This window comes from Python bivittatus, unplaced genomic scaffold, assembly GCF_059951505.1.
Source record: "Python bivittatus isolate LINGU-HERP-01145 unplaced genomic scaffold, Pbiv_v1 ctg000040_np1212, whole genome shotgun sequence".
NCBI lineage: Eukaryota > Metazoa > Chordata > Lepidosauria > Squamata > Pythonidae > Python > Python bivittatus.
The window spans coordinates 5,550,731-5,570,582 of record NW_028277032.1 but is presented as its reverse complement, the minus strand read 5'-3'; the positions used below and the strand labels follow the sequence as shown (position 1 = coordinate 5,570,582).

Here is a 19,852-nt window from a genome sequence, read left to right as displayed (position 1 = left end):
GATGAGGAAATACAAGAGCAGCTTCCATGCCTGGAAGGTGGTTTCAGGAGAGTTTCACGATGTCACTATGGAATATTTCATGTTGTGCAGACGTCCTTTCTTCAGTGAGGATGTTTTGGTGGACCAACCACAGCATCTACTGGATGGTCCCTATAATGTCAGCAATGGAGAAATAGTTTAAAATAGTACTGGAATAAAGCCTGTCCTACTTTCCAACTTGGAAGCCTTTCAGGGGGCCCTCCCTCAAACCTACAGAACTACTAACAGCATCACCAGAATGGTGTGCCCCCCAATTTTAGCCCCTGACAGTACGATGTTGGCTGTGTCTCCTCTCCTCTGCAGACTACAACACACAGGTTAGCTGCAAAACCCAAAGGAGAGCAAAAAGTCAGGTCAAGGCATAATCAGCAAGCTGATACAAGGCAGTTAAAAGCAAAAAAGAATACAAGGAGAATAATAATAATAATAATAATAATAATAATAATAATAATAATAAGAAGAAGAAGAAGAAGAAGAAGAAGAAGAAGAAGAAGAAGAAGAAGAAGAAGAAGAAGCAGCAGCAGCAGCAGCAGCAGCAGCAGCAGCAGCAGCAGCAGCAGCAGCAGCTTTATTATAGCCACCTACTCCCAAGCTCTGGGTGGCCTACAACATATCAAATATAGAATTAAAACCATTAAAAAAAACAGCCCAGACAAAAACAGCCATAACAGTAAAAACAGGGGCTCCACCAGCCCCAGGCCAGGGAACAGAGCTCCGTCTTAATGGCCTTCCAGACCCCAAGAGAGAGGCTACTGTCCATATCTCTGGGGCTGTTCCAGAGGGGCTGCAACGGGGAAGGCACAAGAAGACAAGGTTTAATTGAGGGGATCTGAGGCACATCCACTCTGCTCGAGTGTACCAGGCAAGCCATAATAACTGGAGACAGGTGACCCCACAGATAACCAGACCCTATGCCATCAAGGACTTCATAGGGGACAAGCAGCACTTTGAATTGTACCCAGAAGCCAACTGGCAGCCAATGCAGCTTGCACAGCAGTGATGACCCATGGGCATAATGAGAAGTGCCCATTACTGTTTGCAGTGGCGAGTCCAGGAGGACCCTCAAGTTGCGCAATGGGAAAGTGCTCCCCATCCATGCCCATGTAGTGCTGCCTAGTAGGGTTCCCCCCCACCCGACACAAACACTTCCTATACACCTGCCTTTGATTTTTCCTACCCAAATGAAGGACTTTGCTTTTATCCTTATTAAAACACATCATTTCCTAGGGACTCAGGTGTTGCTACATACAAATAAAGACTTGCTGGAATAATCCTTGGGGGTGAGGCTTTCCCCTTGAGCCAACACAAAACAAAGGGCATAAAATGGGCTGCCCCCATATCCAGTCCCTATTCCCAGCAGCACTGCACCTGTTCCAAGGACTGCTGGTGGGGGGTGGGGGCTGAATGGTACATCTCTCAGACAGGGCAAGTGCAGGGGGAGGTTCCATTCTGGTTTGGCTGCCTCTCCCTTCTGCCTGTCACTCGCCAGCAGGGCATACATCCACCAGTCGGGCACCGAAGCACAAATGGGGAAAGTTTCATGGACTCACCAAGTATTTAACTTAGAAGAAAATCCACTAAACCATCCTGGCCCTGTTGGAAAAACTCCAGCAGAGTCCACCCTGGTTCCAGGGAGATTCTTCTGCTGCCTAGCAATCCTTACCTTCAGGAAATTCTCCCTTGGTACAGTCTGAATCCCTTTTCGTTTTGTTTCAGCCCATCACTCTTTACTTACTTCCGGTTTCAGCCAATACTAGACCTGCCCCTTCACACCCTCAAACTGCAGTGGCACAAGGTTAGCTTAAGGGGAGGAAAAATGCGGGGTTTATTCCTGTTTAAGAAGAGATGCTGCAGGGATGTTTTGTTCATGCATGGGGATCATCCGGAGCAGAAAGATGGAATCAGAGCCTGAGGATGTTCCAGGAGGCTGCAGGGAAGACAGGGCCGGAGGGCCAGTTTTCCTCGCCATCCTGTTGCCCTCGATATCGAATTTGGGCCTTCCAAGTGCCCAGCTCTGTCTACCAGCATCGTAATGGTTACGCACCTCACCTTTCAATGAGGAAGGCAGAACTTGCTTTATGTGTGCCAGTGGTTGCAAAAAGGATTATAAATAATTGTAACAAATAGATAAATAGATGAAATGCAATCTTTAAATCTTAGGTCTGAGACCCAGGCAAGGCCAGCTCTTGCGATCCGGGAGCAGGCTGAGCATTATGGTGTCAAGAATAAGCAGGAGGGGGCTGAAAATTCGGTCCCTTCAATCGGAGGATTGCATCCTGCAGCCCTAAACCGATACTTCTAACACCTTCCCTGAAGAATGAACAGTCTTTGACAGTCACGAATCCTTGGAGCCGGCCGGGAACGCCCCGGCAGTTCCTTTCTGGAGCAAGAGCAAAGCCTTCCCCGCGCCTCCTCCAGCAGTTCAGCCGCCTCGGGGTCGCCCGGGCCTCGGCTGGCTGGCGGGCGGGCGGGCAGCTGCTGGAGGGTGTTCAGGTGCGCCTCGGCAGCCGGCCGGGCCGTTCCGAGATTCTCCGGGGACACGGCGGTGGCGGCGGGAAGCCTTTGCGCGGAGCTCGCTCCCGGCCGGCGGGCAACAACTCGCTCCGCAGCAGCCGCCCGCCCTCCCGCATCCTCGGCGAAGCGAAGCGAAGCGAAGCGAAGCGAAGCTTTTCCAGGGCCGCTCCTGGTCGGCCGCGGGAGACTTCTCGCGTCGGCCCGGCCTTGTAGCGGCGAGGCGCCGCCGGAGCCCCTGGAGGGGCGGGAAGAGCGGACGGGCGGGCGGCACGGGGAAACTGCCCACTGGGCGCCGAGGCCGACCGGGGACCTGGCACAGGACCGCCGTCCCTTCGCTCACGCGCCCCTCGCGGCGGGAGGGGTCATCCAGCGCGGGGGGAAGGCCGCTGGAGCCCAGAAAAGGAGGCCCTTCGGCCCCAAACCTGCCCTTAAGTTGTAGGCCGCCGACAGGCGGGGAATGACCCTCTTCTCGCTGCCGGAGAGTCGACAACGGCTGCAGCAGCGGCGACGGCGAGCAACGCCGGCTGCGCTCTCGACCGGCGTTGAGGGTAGTCCCGAAAGCTTCCTGCCGGAGACCCCCTCCTGCCTCTCAAAGGGCTGGAGCCCCCGCCTCGTCGCCTTGGGGGCAAATCTGGGTGCCATAAAACCTATAATACGGCGCGGGTCAGTGCGCCCCTTTGAATCCTTGGGAGGACGGGTGGGTGGGAGAAGAAAAGGGCGAGGGCGTTTGGATCTTCCACCTCCCAACCCCGGCGCGAGAGGCTTCCAGTGGGAGAAACACAGAAGCCTCGGGAACCCACCCGGACGTCTCTCGCTCGCCAAGCAGGCGGAATAAGAAAAGCCGAGGAGGAAGCGCGGCCGTCTGCGCGGAGGGCAGACGCTGACCGCCGGCCAGAAGCAGAACAGGGGTCCGGGCGGGGGCGAAGGCCAGTGACCAGAAGGAAGAGCCCGGCGTCCCGCGATGCGCGGGGCTCCCTTGGCCTTAGCAAAGAAGCCGGAGTGGCTGGGAAGGCGTTAAAAGGCGCGTCCCGGGGAAGCCACGCGGGCGGCCGAGGCACCGCGCGGAGGGCGCTCAGCGCTGCGAGGTCTCCAGAGCGCGAACGAGCCTTGCCGGAAAGAAGCGACGGAAGCGGCTCTGAGCTCCCGCGATTTGGCTTCCGAGGGGGCCGAGCGCGCCGCCGGAGAAACCGCCCCCTTCCGAAGGAGGAGGAAGAGAACCTCGCGAGGCGCAGCGACCTCGGCGGGCCCCCTTGCAGGTAACTCGGGGCGCAGCTCTTTCTGAAGGAGGCCGCCTCCGATCGCCCGGGCCGTCGAGGTATCGGCGTGCCCAGCAGCGGGCAGGGCCAGGAGAAGTGAGCCGGCGCCGCCCTAAGGAGAGTTCTGCTCGGCGCCCCGCCGGCGGACTCACCTGGGCAGCGGCGACCAAGGAGGATCAGCGCTCCAGGTTCCCCAGATCGGAGTAGTGAGGCGCGACCGCAGGCAGGCGGAAGAGCGGACACATGGGGGCCCGGGGCGCCGGCAGGCTTCCGCTTCACCCGTTCCCTCTCCCCCAGCAGGTGCGGGCGCGCTTCTTCCCCTCCGCCCACGCGCCGAGCGCCGGAGCCTCACTGAAGAAGCGCCTCCCGCTCCAATCCGGATCGCCCTTCCAGCGCAAATCCCGGACCGGCGCCTCTAGACGGGGCGGGGGCGGGTCCCTCGCTGGGGCGCCCTATGGAGGTGCGGTGCTGCCTGCCACTCGCGGGCGGCGGAGCCAATGGGGCGCACGGGGGGGAGTGGCTGTGCGCAGGGCCGAACCGGGGCTCTAAAGCGCGCCCCGCCGCCGAGGGTGTCCCAGTGAGAGCCGCAGAGCGGAGCGCGGCCCAGCCAACTCCCGTGCTCGACCCGAGCGGCGATGGCCACCACGGCGCAGTACTTGCCGCGCGGCGGATCGCTCCTGCCGATGCCCGCGCCAGAGGCAGAGCGGCTCCACCAAGGACCCACCTATCGCGAGGTCCAGAAGATGATGCACCACGAGTACCTTCAGGGGCTGGCGGCCACCCCGGGCCACCCCATGGGGACCCTCCCGCACCACCAGTGGCTGCCGGGCGCCACAGGGGACTGGGGAAGCGGCGGCACCCACCTGGAGCACGCCAAAACCAGCAGCGGGCCGCGGGGGGACCTCGACAGCGGCGGCTTCCACTCACGCTCTCATCTGGTGCACCAGCAGCCGACGGGAGGTGGCGGGGGCCACTGGGGCCAGGGCGGCCCGACGCATCATCTAGGCGGCTGCCCTGCCGCCATGTCCCCGACAGCCGGCGGCCCGCAGCCGCTGCTCTACTCGCAGGCGGCGTACCCAGGGCTCAACGGAATGCTGGGCCCGCAGGCACCCTCCCTCCACCTGCCGCACGGCCACGACGAGGTGGCCGAGGCCCACCTGGAGGCCTCCCCGACGCCCCTGGGCCACACGGGGCCCGAGCCGCCGTCCGACGAGGACGCGCCCAGTTCCGACGACCTGGAGCAGTTCGCCAAGCAGTTCAAACAGCGCCGGATCAAGCTGGGCTTCACGCAGGCGGACGTGGGGCTGGCGCTGGGCACCTTGTACGGCAACGTCTTCTCGCAGACCACCATCTGCCGCTTCGAGGCCCTGCAGCTGAGCTTCAAGAATATGTGCAAGCTGAAGCCGCTGCTTAACAAGTGGCTGGAGGAAACCGACTCCAGCAGCGGCAGCCCGGCCAGCCTGGACAAGATCGCGGCGCAGGGCCGCAAGCGCAAGAAGCGCACGTCCATCGAGGTGGGCGTGAAGGGCGCGCTGGAGAGCCACTTCCTCAAGTGCCCCAAGCCGGCGGCCCACGAGATTACTTCGCTGGCGGACTCGCTGCAGCTGGAGAAGGAGGTGGTGCGCGTTTGGTTCTGCAACCGGCGGCAAAAGGAGAAGCGCATGACGCCGGCCGGGGGCCCGCACCCGCCCGCCATGGAGGACGTTTACTCGCAGGGCGAGGCCTCTCCGCCGTTGCACCACACGCTCCGGAGCCCGGTGCAATGACTGAGCCCCGGCGCCGGCGGCTGTGCAGCCGGCTGGTCTGGCTGGGACTGGCGGCAGGACTCTTTCACGGGCGACGCGTTGGGCACCGGGGACGGTGGGAATCCGCGAAGCTAGGAGAGGCGCCCGGGCTACCTTCGGCCGCACCCGGCCCGGGAAGCGCGCTTGGGCTTCCCTCCGCCGCCGCCGCCGCCGCCAACCGAGACTCGACTCTAATTTAAACTCGGTATTTATTTGAACCCTCGGAAAAGCACCGGGCGAGACAAGCGCGAAGGGGCTCCTTCTTGCCCGCTTCCTTGCGGAGGTTCGGCCGGGCTGCTCCTGCTTCCCTTCCCCGGAAGGAGCCAACCGGCTCCGGAGGACTCGAGGACGTGCTTCTGGGCCCCGACGGCTGCAGACCTCCTTCCTCAACCGAGCGGGCCAGCCGCGGATAGCCTGGAAGTTGCGTGTAGCCTGCCGGAGTCTTTTCCCAATGGGCCGGCTCCTGCCCAGAGCCCTCGGCGGAGCTCCACGCCCACCAGGCGGCTGAGGCCGTTGTCTTCTCCCTTATTTATGTTACAATCAATTATTTTATTACTCGCATAAAACATTTATCCAGGAACCGCCTCGTGTCTTTGTTTTTAAACGCCGGAACGAGAGAAATCGGAAGGGCGCAGGACAGGTTCAAGTTGGGGTGCCAGGTAGGGGCGCCGGCGCTGCCGTTCCTTCCCGCCGCTCTGGCTCCCCCGGCCCTTACGCGGTCCTGCTGCCCCCGGGCGGCCGCACAAAGCGAGCCTTTGGAGGGGCGCTCCAGCAGGCGGGCGGGCGGCCCCCTCGATTCGACCCCGCGGGGCGGGAGGGAGGGAGACTCCTCGGTCTCGAGCTCCCCGCCGGCCCGGGCCACGAGAGTCACCCTTCTTCGGTTTGGCGCTCGAAGCTCCCTGCCCCCGGGAACGCAAAGGGGAGAGCAGCAGCGGGGCTGGACCCGGCTCCGCGACTCGGGGCGGGCTCGTTGCTTCTCTTCCCTGCCGCTGCAGCGGGTCCGGCCTTGGCCGGGGAGGGGCGGGGAGGGGCGGGGCGGGGCGGGGAGGGGAGGGCGAAGAATCCCAGGCTGGCCCTGAGACATTCTGCCCGAGGCCGCCTGGCTGGAGAGCCGCCGTCTGTCCTGCCGCCGCCAAGCTCCGTTCATTCCCAGCCCGGGGCTCTGCTTCCCAGACGGGGCTTCGCTGGCCTGCTTTAAGAGAAGAGGCGGTTTTCGATCGGAAGCCCTCCAAAGGAGTAGCCTCCAACCTGAAAGGAATCGCGAAAACGGGCAGACCTTTTCCTGAAAGGAGAGGCGCATTTCTACTGGAACCCCTTCCAAGGAGAGCACTGTCAGGTTAGGCTTTAAGGTGCCAGGATGCCTTTTCTCTTTTCAGTTTCAGAAGAACAGTAAATTATATCTAAGCAGTGAATTTTCCAACGGCAGCCACCTCAATTTTACACCATGCTTTTATTCTTTCTTATCTAATCCGCCTTGGTGCTTGACATTAACTTTTATGGCAAGAGCAAGACCAAAAGTGCTTCCGTAGCTTTACTGTGTTTTATTAGTTTAAACGCTGCTGGGAGCTTGAGACACTTTTGCATTTACTTCTTTGACATCTGAATCATGCTGCAGTTCAGACTGAAACCTGTACGTAATAGTTGTTCCAAAAGGAGAAGAGAAAAAAGCAGGAACGGAAGCCAGACTGACCATACTCCACGTTCTTGCTGCAAGCAAAGCAGTGTCCGAAGAATTTCTTGGAAGTGTGATGGAGATGAAGAAGCATCCTTTGGAAATATGGTGAGTGACTTACAATGAGTTGAGTTAGGAACTTCACCATCTTCCATCATTATTGTGGTAGTGCAGAGTGCCGGAGTAAACTGTTTACTACCACTCCCTCTTGTGTGGCAAACTTCCACTTTTAGAGCAGTTTTGTTACCATTTAGATCACACGTGTGTTTCACTGAGGACTTCTGGCCGCTCTTCCCTTCCGCTTCTTGCCTTTGGGGATCCCCCTGTCAGATCCTCTGGGGTCTCCATCAGTAGACACGCTAAGAAGGCTTTTGCTCTGCCAGCCAAGGTTCTCCGGAGGTGTCCTGTCCTTCTGGGCACCAGAAAGAAGAAGGTGCACAAAAACCAGGTCGCTAAATTGGAAGAAGGCAAGATTAAACCCCCAGCCTAAGAAAGGGGGCTTTGCTCAGCTCAGCTCAGCTCAGCAATTCTCTGCCAAGGAGCAAGCAGCACATAGATGAGGCTGTGAGTTTGGAACTGGTGGGAGGGGGAGGGAATCTTCTCATCCGAGGTCAGTATTTTTTCCAGCAGAGCAAGAAGAGCAGTATATGGAAACTACAAAGATATGGAGGTTTTCCATTGCATTTTCAAAAATGCATTTGGTTAGAAATAGCTTCATCCGCTAAGCTTCCTGCATGTTGAAGATTGGAGGAATAGGTACCACTGCCTGGCAATGTCTAACCTTGGCAGAAAGAGCCTTTCTAAAAATCCTTCCCTTGTGGGGTAAGGTGTGCTCCTCTCTCTCGATGGGGTCCTGTTGTCCTGGGAGGACTTAGCAGCAGCCTTGGCCATTCAGCTCTCTCAGAAAACAGCAAAGCTGCCCTTCCTGCCCCCCCTGTCTAAACTAATCTGCCAGCTCTTATTAGCAAGGAAATCAGCCACCAGAAGAAACTGCCTCTTTTAAGCCAGCTATTGGCGGAAAGAGCCAACATACTTCTCATAAGAAAGCCCAGCTATTTCTACTCTTTGGTGGACTACATAAAGGCTCTACCAGCTCTTAAACCAAGTCATCAAGTTCAGAGAAACAGCCACGTTGCACTCATAGGGGCTAGCTGCCTTGTTTTTTCAGCATTTGGGGCTGAATCCACCCCCTCTAAACCTGGATTACCTATTCAAACAGGATACGACTCAGCCCTTGAGAATGTCCTCTTTCCCACTGGGGACTGGTTGGGTCCCTGGTGACTCTGCTAGGCAGCTCAAGGGGATGCCCAGGGCCCTCCAACCAGGAAGATGGCAAGGCATACCCACTGTGCCAATCCCTTGTGGACGCCAGTCTAGTCATTCATAGGCAGGGGCAGGGAAGGGGGTTGTCTCTTTTGGACAAGGAGTATAACTTGGTTGACTTGGTTCATCAGTTCATTGGTAGTCGAGAGTTCAAGTTTCTGACTTACACAGAAGATTGATCACTCATATTTGGTACTGTTATGCTGCTCGAATGAATGAACATTACAGTGCAAGACCAGATCGTAAGATTTAAAACAACCAAATACAATTTAAAAATACAATACCATCTCATTAAGTAAGTCAATCACTACTTAGTGAAGCCTTAGGGCTTGGGTGCAGAATTTTCCTATTGTATAGGTGACTTCAGGACGCTTCTGCTTAAGGGAAAATTCTAAATACCCTTGGCAGTCTACCTCTTACTGGGGGCACCACTTCTTGTAAAATCTACACTGGCTTTAGAAACTGTTCTGAGGTTTCAGTGTCATCTAAACAGCTCTGAGCAGCATAAGTGTCCATATAGTTTTGAAGGAGCCTTTTTGAAAAGGGACTGAACAGGGGCCCCTGGAGACCCTGGAAAATAAAATGTTTGGGTATGAGGTCCAGGGAAGTCCACCTCTCCAAGACAAACCTCTCCAAGACTTCCTGGGTGTCACAAAAAGGAGGCTTGCTCTGATGGATGCGACGCAGAAAGCACCCCAAGCATCTGGTCTGTCCATCGGACTGAGCTGCACTGCTGTGCTCCAGCCATAAGCCCACAGATAGAAAAAGAAGCACCTACATCTTGTTCAGGCATTTTCTTTGGTGACCCACATGAGCTCTAGCTGCAAAAGTTCCCTTTGGTTTCAGTTAGATCTAAGAAGAGCAAGGTTTGTGGCTGTGAGTAATTCCAGGAAGGGCCGGGGAACGGAGAGATTGCCAAGGCAGCATCAAGTGTGCCATCCTGGCTGGCTGGAGGAGGAGGAAGAGGAGGAGGAGGAGGAGGACTGCTCAAGTGGAAAAGTTCTCCGGCACAGGTCCTGTGCAGTTCAGCATCGTGGCTGCTCTTGTGACAGTCAGGGTTGCCGCAAACAGGCAGGTCTGGGGGCACGATGCCTCTGTGCTTCTGGCCGAAGCAAGGTCCATTTGCAAGGCAGGTCTTGTCCCCTGGCCCATCACCTCAGTGTCCAGGCCCAGCCCCAGTTTATACCATTTACATGAGGCCTCCTTTTCATGATGAGCTTTTAATTTTCAAACTACTTTGGCTAAAGAAAGTTGATTTAGCATTATCATCATTATTAAAGACATTTTTCTGCCTTCTAAGAGTATCTAGCTTTTACAAATGGTTAGATATCTCACTTTGAAAGAAATAAAATTTCACTAATAGCCATGTTTAAAACAATATAATTTGTTTTAAAACATCACTGTAAACATAACCATTACTGAAGTTTTATTTTCAATATTTTCATGAAATGTGCTAGAAAATGTGGGCTTATTTATTCATAAGAATATAGTAGATTAAAATGAGGACTCAGTTAAAAACCACACGTATAAAATAGTTTAACTGAACTAAAATGTAAATTGGATGCCTAGCATTAAAATTAAAAAGTTCCTTTACAATGCCCACCTTGGGAGCAGTTAAAGGCAATATGTTTTCTTTTCAATAATGGCTTAGAGGATCTCTGCTTCAGGAGAAAAATAATTCTTATTTTCTGAAGTCTTCACTTCAAATACCTGAAGTTTGACACTGAATGATTGCTTTGTTAGAAACATGATCACAAGTAATTTTTTTCACTGCAGTTAACAAAACCTATGAAGTTTATAACTGTTACACTTTTTTTAAAAAAAGAAAAGCTATTATTATAATGAAATAGAAAATTAGAAGACCTCTTATGAATAAACTACACAATCATTTAAACATATTACTATTCCAGAGGCTGTGAAAAACTTATTATTTTACTTAAAATGTCTACTTTCATTTCAGGGTTAGGTTTTTATTTTAAAAATCAGCTCATTTTAAAGATCACAATATCATATATAAGGATTTTCTAATATGTGTGCCTCCCCTAACCGTATAAGATAACGTCTCCCTTACGTTGAGCAAAACTGGACACCTCTGCAGTCATTTTTTTACCATTTCTTGAACCAGTGGTATTAGTTAAGGAGTGTATATTTGCAAAAAGAAGATAACTGTCTTTTGTGCAGTGACACATTTCTAGTGGGCTTTTTTTGTGGCACGAAGAAAACAGAAAATTCTTGGACTGCACTCCTGTACGTGCCTAGCTATAAGAAACTCCCACTGAAGTCCGTGGGGCTTATTTCTGCGTAGAAATGCCTACAATTTCATTGTAAAAGTCTGAATGAAAAGCCATTCATTAACTGCCGGTATTAAAATGCATCTTGTTTTTGTTTTAACCTTGTCTACAGATGCCCTCTGCCTGCTTGGCAGCAAAAGGGGAATGGGAAGGAGACAACCTTCTGTTTTGTTGTCATGTTTACCACAGTGTAAGCAGGATTACAACAGACCAAGTATTTTCAGCTGGTGGAAGTGAATACATGTAGATTCTAGACTATGGGAGATGGTGCTTGTTAGTAAATATATTATGTTTATACATATTTAAATGTTTCTGATTAAAAATATTCCTATGGTGTCCAACAGTACTAAAAGCAATGATTAATCAAACATCAAAATTAATATAAAATGACACTGAAAATGCAACACACAGCCTGCAACCAACTTCCAAGCCCAGGAATAGCTAGCTTCTTGCAGGCAGCAAACTAATCAAAGCAGGAAAATTTAGATTTTTAGATTTTTTTAATCCCACCTTTATTATTTTTATAAATAACTCAAGGCAGCAAACATACCTAATATTCCTTCCTTCTCCTATTTTCCCCACAACAACAACCCTGTGGGCTGGGCTGAGAGAGAAGGACTGGCCCAAAGTCACCCAGCCGGCTTTCATGCCTCAGGCAGGACGAGAATTCACTGACTCCTGGTTTTTAGCCTGGAGCCTTCACCACTAGACCAAACTGGATCTCAGTTTAATCTCAGATAATCAGTTTTATCTCAGTTTTATCTCAATCCACGTTTTCCTCTTCTACCCTGAACGAAGGAGGGATCTGTGCAAGCCTCCTGGGATTGACAATGCCAGTTCCAGGAGCAACTGCCAGAATGGCTGATCCTACAAGTTATGTATGTATGTATGTATTATTTGGTAGGTTTATATGCCACTCCAATAAAGAAATGATTCTTGGTGTTTCCCAAATTTCATGCAGTAATTGAATAAAAAATAAAGAAGATAACAACAGTAATAACAAGAATCACACTAAGAAAGAGAAAAGGGTTAAGGAAAAAATCTCATCACCAAGAAATGTCTCCCTACATAAAGGAACCTTCCCATCCTTCAGGCCCCAAAGGCTGAAACCACCTCAGAACCATAAAGGACAATCAGATCTTAGAGAGAGGCACTATTTCAGAGAAGGGGGGCAGCTACAGAGAAGGGTCTCTCTCTCTCTCTCTCTCTCCCTCGTATAATTTTTATTAAAGATTTTTTTAAAAGGAAGATAAAAACTAATACAAACTAATATAAAGTAAGAAAAAGAAAAGAAAAAGAAAAAAATCAAAGAGAAAGAAGGCCCACCCTCAAGGTCCCTCTAGATAGGGTAGGGACATGCAGGGAGTCCATTCTCTTAGATCTTATTGGGTTACTGGGAGAAGGTGGTCCTGAGGATACCCAGGTCCACAGCCATGAAGGGCTTCAAAGATAATAAGTATCCCTTTGAATTGCACTTAGAAGGCAACTGGTATCTAGTGATGCTCTCCGAGTAGTGGCGTTACATAAGTAAGCCAACTAGTGCCCATGTCTACCTGAGCCACTGAGTTCTGCATCAGCTGCAGCTTCCAGATCCTTTTCAAGGCAGCCCCAAGCAGAGAGCATTGCAATAACCCAACTGAGAGCTGGGGTGTAGAAAGGATAAGCCTTCTGATTCAGAACTGGGGGTAAAGGCAGGTCGAAGAAGGGATATGAGAATGAGAGAGAAAGAGAGAGAGAGAGATCCAGTTTAAAGCTTTATAAGAGAGTCAGGACAGAGCAAAGGAAGGTGTTCACACAGTCTAGAAAGACAGCAGAATTTGCCATCGTGAAATTAGTGACAGCCACTGAATTCATCCCCTTTAAAAGGGAACCAGACAAATTCTAGTTGTAGGAGCAGATACCTACCACTGGTCTGGTGACTGTTCCAAGATGGCTGAAGCACTTTTTCTTAGATGATTCTGAGAACCATGGACATGGTTGGTAGCTGCACCCCCCCTACCCCCCTTTTCTGGATTTTGGATAATTATTTGGACCCTATTGTAGCCCATAAAGTTGCTCTGCTGCCTCTGGAGGAAAGCAAATAGAGATCATTACCTCTGACCCCAGGCTGACCCCAGGCTGACTCTCTCAAAACTCCTGAACTCCTTCAGGAGGGAACAACAATGTATAAGTACATCTGTAGAGAAACTAAGTCTGTCCCCCTGCATGGTCCCTCCAGCAGATTTCCAGCCTGTCTGGCTGACAGCTTTCTTCTTTGGAAGAAGGCACAAGTAGATTATCCATCCTTGACTTGATACTGATCAGTAGGGACAGCTTTGTTGGAGGAAGTGGAAGAAAGAAGAAAATTGGGTGAAGCGGCAGAGTAATGCTAGAGAAACTAAAGCCATGTTCTGTCAGGTATATACCTTGGATTTAATAAGCATAAATCAGTGGTAAATAGGAAACTGCAACAATGAGAAAAGGTCCCTCAAGATGACAAAGTTCCTAAAAAAAAAAGGAGATACTAACAGTTTAGGAATTCCAACCTAAAAAAAAAAAAAGAAGGCAACAGAGTGAGTTAAAATGGCTGTACAAAAAACTTAATGATGTTATGTAAAGAACAACAATGAGAGCACATCCCCAAGGTGGGGAACAAAGACAGATCACCAAGGAAAAGTGCACGGGACTGTAAGGAGATTGGTGAGAGATGCCCAGGAAAAAAAGGGTCTGAGGCTTCTGCAAATGGACTCGAACACAAGAGAACAGAAGCAATGCACCAGATGCCCAGGAAAAAGGGCCAAGAGATAGTTGATAATAAATACCAGGAAGAACGATTCCACTCATCTCTCCCACAGTTACGTTTATAGGCCTAAGATGATCATGGCAGAATTGCCAGAAGTGACCATGAGTGACTTTTGCCACCAGATGTAAGCCCAGACTAGTTTGCTGGGGGCCCAAGGCTCTCAGCAAGGGGTGGCCCTGAGACCAGGAGTGAAGGCAGGCTGTGCTCCTGGTCCTCAGCAGGGGAAGGACCACCACCCGTCCTTCTCTGTGGACTTGGGACTCTGCTGAGCTCAGAGGGGGTCCATTTCTGTTCACTTGCATGCTTGTTTTCTTAAGAAGTTCTGGGAGAGACCTTACATTGCAGCCATATACCAGTGCAAGATGGACCCATTGCTTTAACTACAGCCTAGGATATTTGACAGATGGAAATACTCAAGATTTCCCAAGCTGATGTGCAAACCTAACTGCAATTCAATTTCCATGATGTGGCAGCTCTGAGCCAAGCAAAACAAGCTAAGGTGTTGGGGCAGCTTTGACTGACCCCTAGCTCTAGTTGACAGGTTCTGAGCAGAGGACCAGAGCACAAATACAGGCAGGTGGGCCAGGCTCACCCCCCTTAGCAACACTATCACTGCTGCACATAGCCCAGCCTTCGGCACCAGTGGAAGTGGGTGTCTTGCTGCTCTCGTTCCTGCGTTTCAGGGCTCATCTCCTGGGTTCTGGAATGCAGCTACAACACAGAGGGCATTCCGCTGAACCGGGCAGACCCGAGGTAACCCCCAGAGGTCCTGCAGTTCTGTTACTGTTGCAGGAAAGAGGCACCTCCCGTCTCTGCCCCATCCACAGGAGGACTGGCATTTGCTGACAGCCTCTGAACCAGAAGTGGCCCCTCTGCCACAATACTGGACTCGTGCCACCTGTGCTTCTCCTGCCACAGAGTCCCTCAGCAATCAGCCTCAGCCTTGGCATGACTGGACTGGACTGAAGCAAAGTCTCCTCGGTCTCTCTTCCCCGCCTCTCCTGGCACCCACAGGGACACTCTTTCAGATGGCCCATCTACATCCTATGCATCTGTTTGACAGGATCTGTCCCAGAGAACATTATGGCTTAGCTTGTCTCAGATTTCCTCCCAAAATACAGTGTTTGCAGAATTAGGGAATGTGTATGGCAAAGGGTGCTTCTCCAGAAGGTGAGAGTGTAGGAGTGTATGAGACCCAGGCTCCTTTTCACCTGAAAACCATCTAGAGTTTCACTCAGCTTGTTCACAGCAACAACCCAACACAGCAGCTGCTTTGTTTTTTTACTTTGCACACTCTTGAAGGAGCTCCTTATTTCTCACATAGATTTAAGTGCCCACAATCTCTGGCACTAGCTTTGATCTTGACATCCTTGACTTCAGCGCTAGCAGTGAGTGCTACATGTGCTCCAAAGTACTCTTTATGACAGCTTGCTCTGTTACAAGGCTCAAGGTGGAGTGATATTTAGGAAGAGGCCAGGCCCTCCAGTGAGCAGATGAACAGGGTGAGACCAGAGCAGGGCTGAGGAGCCCCAACCGAGACCTCAAGGGGAAGTTGGGGGGAGGGAGAACTGGGGAAGAAAGGAGCCGTGCCATTCCTTTTTACCAGCGTCCTCCTGAAGCTCTGCAACATGGAAGGGGAGAAATTTAATTTTGAGTTTCCCAGGAATCTGCAGGGACTAGTGTTCTTCCTTAAGCACCTGAAAGGATCCCTGCCATGGAAAATTTCTGCCACAAGCAGCCCAATCCCATATGTGATACTTGTCACTTTGGCATGGGTGATGCTAACATATCTTAAGCAGACCCTGAAATGGTGCCAGTCAGGATCTTTACCTTTGTCAGTCAGACACTTCCCATTCTTGCTGCAGACGGGGAGCTGCTGAAAACTTCTGGCAGCAAAGCCAGAGAAGGAAACCTTGCTGGATCCTCACCAGTTGGAGCAACACTGCTCCTTTGATCATCATGCAGAAGTGATGCAAGAGAGAAGGAGGGGACAGCAAATAGGATGTCTTCAGCAGGAGGGAGATATGTCTCCATCTCTTGTTTTTGGATGACCATAGCCAGAAACAGTGCTGGACTAAGATGGATCTTGACTGGATCCCACACTGGTCTTATATGGTTTTATTCTTATGGATTGGCTGTACAGTAGTTCCACTGAATGAATGAATGAATGAATGAATGAATGAATGAATGAATGAATGAATGAATGAATTTATTTATTTATTTATTTATTTATTTAATTTATATGCCGCCCATCTCCCCAGAGGGTGACTCTGGGTGGCTCACAATTAAAATATTTGATGGAAGTTGATGGAGCCTTCTTCTGAACAGGCACACATAGCTGTGGCACTTGCCATGCTTGATTCTCATTTCAGGCAAGCAAGTCTGGGCCTTAAAGCCATGGGCTTCCATTGGAACAATACGCTGGAAGAAGACCCACCACAACCACGGTGAGAGGTGCCACCCCTTTGGCTTCTGTTCCCGACTGCCTCAAAGGAACCATCTCAGTTTCAAAGTCCTTCTGTTACTATACAGAATGGAGGGGGACATTCTTGCCCAGATGCCACCAGCATGGGGCAGGCAGCCCTAGGCCTCTTTGTCAGCAGCCACACGTGGGCATGGATGGGAGACCCTTTTTCCAGGGAACACAACAGCCACCCTGTGGGCGAGACAGCCCGGGAGGATGGCAGTTTGTGGCTTGTTTTCGAAAGCTGGCCTCCAGGACCACGCCTGCAGGTGGACAGCAGCCAATCCGAAGGGGAGATGCATTATCCAGCTGCAGAGCTCCAAAACACCAGGAGCCCCCAGGAACCGAGCTCTCATTTGGTTGGCTCTTTTCTGCCTGCTTGAAGGAGCAAAGGCAGATGCTGCCCACCAGTCCCAACAAAGCACCCTTCATCTTCCAGCAGAGCCCCTCATCGAAATATGACGGTCTGTCTTCCGGACATCTATTCACTGGGGTAACTGAGGAAGACCTCCTGGGAAAGCTGCATTTTACCCCCTTGTGGCAATAGGACCACTTGAAAGGAGGGGAGGTCATGGGAGACATGTCTAGATGCACCACAGACCTCTGGACAGGTGGACCAATGACTCAAGAGGGGTTGGGCTTCCCTTCACAAGTTGGGTTCAAGGGGAAGCTAGAGAGCCATCTGGAGAAAGCAGGCTCTAATCTGGATCCCTGCACAAACCTCAGTGATTCTATGCCTTGCCTGCTTCTTGGACTGGCATGGGGCCAGGAAAAGGGGGAAGGAGGCATTTCTTTAATGCACCAGATTCCAGCAAAATAAGGCACCCCTGGGCGTTCTCCTAACCGCCTGGCCAGTCAGCTCTCACTTGGGAGCCCACGGACACTGGATGCTGGCTGGTTGCCTCATATTCTCTGCCACATAAGGTCTCTGGGGCTACCCTTGAGCTGACCAGCCCTCCCTCGAACTGGCCAATGCGTAAAACAGTGTAAAAATCACACGTGGTAACTGGAGGGGAGGAGAAAACCTTCCTTGTACTTCTGATCTTTCTGAATCCCACTTTCCATTTTTTTTTTTTTTAAATCCATTTAGTCACCAGTCACCTGCCATGGTCAGCCCCATCACAGCCTGGAATTGATGACACAGAAAGCTGCAGGCAAAGCTCTTCTCATCGCCTCTCAGGGACCTCAGACAAAATAGTTGGAAAAACTCTTCCTACGAATCCTTGGAGCGTTGCTGCCAGGCGGAGGACGGGCTCCGGGTCTAGCTCTCGCCGAGGAGGAGGGGAAGACCAAGGAAGACGGGAGGCTGCTTTGGGTGGAGTGTCCAGAGCAACACAGGATGGGGGAAGAGAGGGGGGCCCCCAAGGTCGTCTTACTTTCTCCCCATGGGCTTTGCACCTGGGCTTGTCTGTAGCAAGGGGGCAGGTGGGAGAGGGAAGAAAGAGGACTGCTCCCACACCTTTGTCTGGGAGAGACGCGCGGGTGTTGCCAAAAATAAACGCGCGCGTTCCAAAGGCTCCCAGCGCACCAGCTCATTAGAGATGCATATCATTTGGCTGAGATCCCACACCTTCCAGCTCATAAAGATGCCATTGCTGCTGGCTGTACCCCAATCATCTCTGCAATCAGAGCTTTTAATTAGGTTAATTAAATTGTATCAAACCTCGCAGGGACACAGTTCCCAGATGCTGACGAGCAGCCAAACAGCCCCCGCTCCAGCTGCAGCGAAGGAAGCCGCTGCCGTCGCGCACAGCCCTGCCCCGCTGTCCTTTCCTCTGCCCGCCGGCTGAGCCCCGCAGCAGCCAAGCGGCAATGGGCTCCTGCCAGCTCCCCGGGGAAGCCCGGGCGGGGGGCCTCCTCTCTTGGGGTTCCCCCACCTTCCTGAAAGGGGGCCACGGTTTAAGCCAGCTGCTGGCCATAACTTTGCAGAAGCCAGAGCCCCGGTGCAGGAACCCCGGAAGCCGCCAGCCGGCTGGCTTGACCTGTGCCAGACCTCCCGCGCTCAGCCCAGCCCAGCCCGGCTCGGGCTGCCGAACTCCCGGACACTTTGGCCCCTTCGCAGGACGGCCGAGGCAGCCGCTCAGCCCGCTGCGCTTCTCCCCGCCTCGTCGCGAGCCCATGCCGGCCCTCCAGCCGCTCGGAATCGGAATCTGTGCGGAAGAGCAGCCCCAGCAAGCCGAAGGACTCTGCGGCTGCGGCGGTTTTCGCTTGCCTGCCGCCGCCCTTCGGATCTTCGTCAGTTTCGCGCTGTGGGGCGATTCGTTTAAAGGCATTACAAGGGTTGGCAGATTTATTTCAAACTTCTTCCTAACGATCCCCACTACAGAATTTGCTTTTTCACGGCTGCTGCACTCTGAACGACCCTCACTGAGCATTCTGCTCTGATCCTCCGTGTGCATCATTTCATATTTTTATCCCACGTTTTTTCGGGGGGGGGGTCAACTCAAGGCAGCTAACATACCTAAAACTCCATCCTCCTATTTTCCCCACAATAACCCTGCTATGAGTCACCCGCCGACTTTCATACTTGAGGGAAGCCTAGAACTCACCATCTCCTGGTTTCTTGGCAGCACCTCCACCACTACAAGCTGGCTCTGCTAATGAGTCTGCCAGCCCCCCCCATTGGAAAAGACTTTGCTGCAGCTCCTTGCAATTGCTTTTGAATCTACCTGAATCGTCAGTATTGTCCACAACGTTCATCAGCTTGTTATGGGCTCACAGGACAACCCTTTAAAACCCTTCCTGCATTCCAGCAGTGAAAGTTTCCCAACGCCCCACAGTTGGGCAGAAAGGAAAAAGGCCATGCAGAGAATTCCTCCTCCTCCTCCTCCTCCAGCAAAAGACACACACATGGGACTGAAGAAAAGAGGGAGGAAGCCACAGGAAAATAGAAATAAGAGAAACCAAAAATAGAAATAGGGAGAAACCACAAGCCAGCCAGAATTCTGCCTCTGTTCCCATAAAATCCTCTCGGTTGCTCACCTACCCTGGAAAGGCTGGCATAATACCACAAACCAGATTTGCCAGCCACATTTTAGCCCCACACATTGCAACAAACCATGTGGTTCACCATCTCCCATTAACACAGCCGTTATCTTTTAGGGACAAAGACTTCAGACGGTCAGGGGAAAAAGTAGTGTCCAGCCCATCCGATTAGCTCCAGCGTGTCTGCTGGGGAAGTCCAAGCAAGCCCCCCAGCCCACAAGGCCCTGCTCTGATTAGAGCCAAGGTCTCACAACAGCTGTCAAAGCCGTTTTCCCAGGAGGCCCGGCCCAGCGCAGCCCGGCCTTCCGTGGAACAGCGCTGCCACCTGCTGGGCATCCATTCACCCACTTTTGCCCAGTTTCCAGGAACACTCACCCTGCCATTGAAAGACACACCTATTCAATTCCAAGCATGTGTATTCTGTGCCTACCAACTCCCCTCTCTTGCCCCGAAGCCTGCAGGGAATTTAAGCACAGGTACAATACCAAATCGTAAAGCACGCAGAAGTGCAACCTCCGCCTTCCATATTTGCATCACAGGCTGGCCCAGCGGCTCCCAGCCTCCAGAACTATCCACAGTGCAAGAGGCAGCTTGCCCCAGTTCCCTACCTTCCCCTTCCCCCCCACTTGGCCCAGGGTCAGGCTTTCTTCTCCCCAGTCATGGGGAATGGAAAAAGGAGCAGCCGGGCTCAGTGGTCAGCCATGCTCCAAGGACAACTCCCAGACAGGGCAGCGTGGAATGG

General features: G+C 52.4%; 2 protein-coding genes across 2 annotated transcripts in view; one reads left to right on the top strand and one right to left on the bottom strand.

The window, feature by feature from the left end:
- The window catches only part of LOC148216940 (uncharacterized), a 589,705-nt gene that overhangs the window by 348,381 nt on the left and 221,472 nt on the right, over positions 1–19,852 (bottom strand). The gene's annotated exons all lie outside the window — the stretch shown is intronic.
- Positions 4,445–5,575, top strand: POU3F1 (POU class 3 homeobox 1). Its single transcript, XM_088154382.1, has one exon. It carries the CDS (start codon positions 4,445–4,447, stop codon positions 5,573–5,575), a length of 1,131 nt encoding a protein of 376 aa, XP_088010508.1.